Consider the following 5,921-nt stretch of genomic DNA (forward strand, 5'->3'; position numbering starts at 1 on the left):
TGTGTGTGTGTGTGTGTGTGTGTGTGTGTGTGTGTGTGTGTGTGTGTGTACAGCGAGTGCAGATACCTGCTGTGGAAACCTAAGTGTAAGATACACTGGAGCTAGTTATTAGCTAAAGGCAGTTGTGAGCTTCCTGACATGGGTGCTGGGAACTGAGCCCTGGTCCTCTATGAGAACAGTACATATTTTCACTGCAGAACCATCTCTCCAGCCCTCACTGGCCCCCCTACTTTTTGTCACCTGTGGAATTAAGTTTAATAGCATAAATAAGTTTACACGTGGACAAGGGGTTTCTAAACACACAATTAAGGGAAAATAATGCAGATATCATTACTGCATCTGTATAAATGAATATGTGCAGTCCTTCAAATATGTACTTGTAGATCAAGCTTCTCAAGAAACCAAGTGAATATGAATATGAATAGACATTCTATGACTCATTATTTAAATTATTTTTTCCATATTCTAGGAGTCTATGAACTCGCTTCTTTTCTTATGAAACCTGGTGGCCCAGCTCTATGGGGTGATGCATTTGAAAGAGCAGTAAATGCCCATGTCAATCAAGGCTATTCTAAACTAATTGGCGTGTTTCATTCAGAATATGGAACACTCAACAGAGGTACAGATGTCCATTTCTTTTCAAATTTCCATGTATATTGATGACCTATTTATCTGCTAGCATTCTTTAGTAACAGTTCATATGTTATTGACAAGTTCTTGTACTTTTATCATTTTAAAGAGTTGATAAGTTGTCTCTTTCCTATTTAGAACTTACCACCTACCAAAACTATTTTGAAATGCTAAACTTCTGTTTTCTGATACATAAGACAAACAAATTTTAACAACCACAATAACTTCAGGAAATAGTGTATTTCTTGTATAATCTTTTTATTCCTTTAAATATATTATTATCAGTACTAGGGATTGAACCTATGTCCTTATGCATGCTAGACAAGTGTTCTACCACCGAACTATAGCCCCTGTCCTAATTAAACTTCTATTACTGTGACCGAAAGCAACTTGAAGAAGTAAGGGTTTATTTCAGTTTATAGTCCACCATGCAGAAAAGTCAGGGCAGGAACTCAAGGCAGGAACCTGGAGGCAGGAGCTGAAGCAGAAGCCTGGGAAGAATGCTGTGTACTGGCTTGCTCCCCCAGATTGGCTGAGTCTGCTTTTTTATATGACCCAGGCCAGGAGTGACACCACCCCCAGTAGGCTGACCTTTTCAACACCAGTCATTAATTAAGAAAAGGGCTGCACAGGCTTGTCCCCATCTATCCTACGGAGCACATTTTCTCATCTGAGGCTCTCTCTCCTCAGATGCATCTGAGAAGCTTTGTGTCAAGGGAACAAAAAACCAACACAATTGAGCCACTGTCAACTTGACATATAAACACATCATGACTAAACCATAAACTTTCCTTCCTTGTTTGTCCCCAGATGTCCTGTTAATATTATTAGCACAGCATAAAGCATAGTATAACTTTGAAAGTCATGCCACCTTTAAAAGTTTTTTTTGTTTTTTTTCCTAATTTATTTATTTATTTTTTTATTAATTTATTTATTTATTGAGGATTTCTGCCTCCTCCCCGCCACCGCCTCCCATTTCCCTCCCCCTCCCCCGATTAAGTCCCTCTCCCTCATCAGCTTGAAGAGCCATCAGGGTTCCCTGACCTGTGGGAAGTCCAAGGACCGCCCACCACCATCCAAGTTTAGTAAGGTGGGCATCCAAACTGCCTAGGCTCCCCCAAAGCCAGCACGTGCAGTAGGATCAAAAACCCATTGCCCTTGTTCTTGAGTTCTCTGTAGTTTATCTCTTTAAAAGAGCCAAAATCTTTTGACTGGAGGCTCTCGTAAACTCTTATTCTAAAATGGAAGAACCAGAGCACAGAATCAAATTCAAAGCAAACCCCAAATTCAGTAGTATCAAAAGTTCACTGTCTGACATCTGGGACCTACTCACAGATCGATTGTCTGGGCTTCAGAGGGCTTTGGCTGCTTCACTTCGCTAGTGCTGCCAACCTCGGAACACACAGCTTACCTCCTGGGCTCAGCCTGCCACTGTGCACACCCTCCTCCACAGCTGCCACTCTCCTGGTCACTCCACTGTGCACACCCTCCTCCACAGCTGCTGCTGTCCTCAGCAGTCACCCCACTATCCTGGCATCCCCAGTATGCTGAGGCTGCACCAGTGGTCTTCCCTGGACTCTCTTCTGGGGGGGGGGGGTACTCCAGTCCTGAAACACAGGGCCAGTTTCCAGTTGCTCTCCATGACCCCTGTGTGCCTGCAAAACCAGTGCCACCTGGCTGACCCTTCCACATCCGTTACCAAGTTCAGCTGCCAAGGTGAGATGCTAAAATAAAGTATACTACCAAGTCATACAGTCTGGGTCTTGCGTTCCTTTAGCTGTCTTACTTTCCTTCCTTTTCAAACCTGCTTCATTTCTTCATCTGTAAAACCAGTCCGATTAGTTAATCTATAATTTTCTTTTCCAAGTCTCTGGCTGCTCTGAAATCTTATCACTGAAATATTTAGTGTCGCTCTTTTAACCTCTAGTAACTGGACTTTGTTACTTAATTTCTCTGTATTTGTGTGTGAATGTCTTTCTGATTTCCTCCCGCAGTGCACGTTCTGTGGTGGAGCCAGAACGCAGACAGCCGCGCCGCGGGGCGACATCGGGCTCATGAGGATCCTAGGGTCGTGTCTGCTGGTGAGCTGGTTTATTGCCCAGGCAGGAATTGTTTTTTAGAACAAGAAGTTCTCACGAGTCAGCTTTTAATGTCGTATGCAATGTCTTTCCAGTTCGGGAAAGTGTCAACTACTTAGATATTCAGGAGAATATGTTCCTAATCCCTGAGTCGTTTTCACCACTGAGATAATTTTCTACCAACGGTTTCCTTAACTGCTGTGAGATGTGTCAGCAGTCGCTGCTTCAAACCTCTCAAGAGAATTATTTCTACTTTTTATTTCAATGAAGAGGTAAGTTGTTACTATGTCCTTCGTATTTTTTAAGGCCATGTAGGTCCCTTTTACAAAACCCATCTCTATATGGGAAATAGAATTCATTTTCCCCATGCCACTTCATTACCTATCATACACGAAAATTAATTAATTTTAAAATAATGTTATTTGGTCCCAGTAAAATCCTTGTAGACTCTTTGGTTTATAAGCTGAAATGCCTTATTATTAATTTTACTAATATTTACTCCATCAGCTGCTTCCTACCAAAAACACTTGGTCACTAACTACATCAAGATCTTTGTTCTTCATTTCTTTCAGAATAGCTCTTCTGTAACAGCCCTGGTTCAAATGAGATCACATTTCCAAGCTTGTGACCAAATTTTTAAATTATTAATAAATATGTGAAACTTTTAAATCTTGTCTTATTGTCCGAGATGTTTTGCTTCAGCAGCTTATTTTATAATACACAATGGGATTCATGTAAATACTAAATTTCTTTCACACGAAAAACTGCATCATCATCTGTTGTCTGTATTGTCAGTCACTCGCTTACAAAATATTTAGTATTACAAAATACTAAATCAGCATACTGAAAGTCTTGATGACCCTAGTTTATATGCTGAAATGTTATTTATAATTAATTTGACTAACACTTCATTTTTATCTTATTTAACAAAGATGCTTGAGGTATCTTAAGAAGTCATTATAGATGTGGAAACATTCGCCCTAATAAAAAATTTACCTCTATATTCTGATACTTTTTACTAGGTCTTATATTTTCATCATCCTCTTTAAAATTGATGTAATGCAAAGAAAAGGATACTTTTTGGTCCATATTGTAAATACGCCTACATTAAGGAAACATTATACGACTTGTCACAGTTTGGATCTAGAATAGCACCCCTCCGGCAGTCTCATCAGTGGAAGCCTTGGTCAACAAGTAGTAGTGTATTGGAAGGTGGTAAAAAGCTTAAGAGGTAGGACCTAGAAGGAACAAAGTACATCTCTGATCATGAGCCCTTGAAAGGTATATTGGAGCCCTTCGCTGTCTCTGTTTCCTGGTTGCCACAAGGTGAGCAGCTCTCTTCCCCCCGTAATGTACTACCGCAAAGCAGTCCAAACAACCGTGTTAAGCAACCATACGCTAAAGCCCCTAAACACATAAAGCCAAATAAACTTTTCTTCTTCTAACATTATTGTCCCCAGGCATTTTGTCACAGCCAGGTCTTCCCTGTTCCATGAAGAGTGTAGGATCATTTCATCCCAACTACAAATGTGTTTATCCCTCACCATTTGGAAAGGACTGGCATAAGTCTCACTTTTGAACATAGCAGTCCACCCCACTGGACAGAGAGGACAGGCAGTATCTTACTTGGTTTTGTTTCTGTTGTACTATCAAGTATCTGCAGGCTTCTCTGTACCCCCGTCTTCATTTGGAAGAGGTCCATGATGGTCTGGGGAACTAAGGTTGTGGTACGTTTCTCTTCTCCAATCATTCAGGTCTTGTGTCTGCAAAGAAAAGGACACAGTAGCATCATCTAGGAGGGCTTGGACTTTCAGGATGCATAAGGAGCATAGGATCATCTGGAAAAGATGAACACAGTCTCATTTGTTTATCTTTGTTTTGGTCTTCAGGTTTGTATGCATGTTTGTTTGTTTTGAAAAGGGATCTCAGGCTAGTCTAGAACTCAATATGTGACTAATGATGTCCTCAAGCCCCTATCCTCCCGTCCCCACTTCTGTGCTGGCTAGTTTTATGTCAACTTGGCATAACCCACAGTTATCTGACAGGAGGGAATGTCAATTGAGAAAATACTTTCATAAGATCTGACCGTAAGTGAGCCTGTGGGGCATTTTCTCAATTAGTGACTCATGTGGGAGGGCCCAGTTCATTGTGGGTGGTGCCACCCCTGGGCTGGAGTTCTTGGTTCTATAAGAAAGCAGACTGAGCAAACCTTGGGAGTCAAAGCCAATAAACAGCCCCCGTGCATGGTCTCTGCATCAGCTCCTGCCTCCAGGTTCTTATCCCATTTGAGTTCTTGTCCTGATTTCCTTACGTGATGGGCTATGATGTGAAGCACAAGCCAAATAAAACCCTGTCCTCTCCGCACTGCTTTTGGTCATGGTGTTTCATCACAGTGATAGTCGCCCTAACTAAGACAGCTTCCTAAGTGTTGAGCAACAGCCCCTAACACCATAGAGGCAGAGCCAGGTGAATCTCTGTGAGTTTGAGGCCAGCCTACGGAGAGAGTTTCAAGACAACCAAGGCTACACAAAGAAACCCTGCCTCGAAAAACAAGAGCAGTTAAGTCTCTGAAGATTAAACTCGCCTCCATCTAATCGAAACCAGCCTCTGACATACAAAAACTATTCGTTGATCTATGTTGACACTACATCTCAAAAGGCATGGTTAACAGGACAAAGTACCTGCTTTCATGTAGTCAGTATTCCTGGAGAATTATCTAAGACACACAAGTTAAATAGCATAAACTTGGCTAAAAATACAGCACAATGAGAGGGCAGTGAGCATGGTAACAAGAGTCCAGTTTAGCTAGAGGTCATAGCTCTGAGATGATTATCTCCCCAAAGTCTAAACAATGAGAACCAGCAAGCCAGCAAGACTTGGATACTACAAGTAAAGGTGCCAGAATGTGTACAGACTGAAGTTCTCAGAAGAAATGAGTTCCAGTGCTCAACAACCAACAGGAAGGCAACAGGCAAGAACATAGTGAGCTAAGAGGAAGAGCAAAGTGAAGAGCGGTAGGAGCCAGCTCACATAGCTCCAGCAAGGAGTTTGCTCATTGTGCTGAAAATTTCTGTGTTGAGGAGCAAACGTACATGTTTTATTTGTGTGGTGTGTGTGTGTGTGTGTGTGTGTGTGAAAGAGAGAGAGAGAGAGGCAGAGAGAGAAGCAGAGAGAGAGAGAGAGGCAGAGAGAGAGAGAGAAGAGAGAAGTGCC

At 41.9% G+C, this 5,921-nt stretch overlaps 1 protein-coding gene across 1 annotated transcript in view; it reads left to right on the plus strand.

Annotated features, from left to right (window-relative positions):
• Positions 1 to 3,381, plus strand: part of LOC101987162 (protein NipSnap homolog 3A-like) — a 9,156-nt gene extending 5,775 nt beyond the window's left edge. The window contains exons 4-7 of the mRNA XM_005362188.2: positions 470 to 619; positions 2,625 to 2,711; positions 2,804 to 2,980; positions 3,281 to 3,381. Coding sequence (XP_005362245.1) covers positions 470 to 619; positions 2,625 to 2,711; positions 2,804 to 2,880 — 314 coding nt within the window. The 3' untranslated portion in view covers positions 2,881 to 2,980; positions 3,281 to 3,381. The remainder of the gene's footprint in view (positions 1 to 469; positions 620 to 2,624; positions 2,712 to 2,803; positions 2,981 to 3,280) is intronic.
• The last annotated feature ends 2,540 nt before the right edge of the window (positions 3,382 to 5,921 follow it).

Source organism: Microtus ochrogaster, linkage group LG5, assembly GCF_000317375.1.
Source record: "Microtus ochrogaster isolate Prairie Vole_2 linkage group LG5, MicOch1.0, whole genome shotgun sequence".
Classification (NCBI taxonomy): Eukaryota; Metazoa; Chordata; class Mammalia; order Rodentia; family Cricetidae; genus Microtus; species Microtus ochrogaster.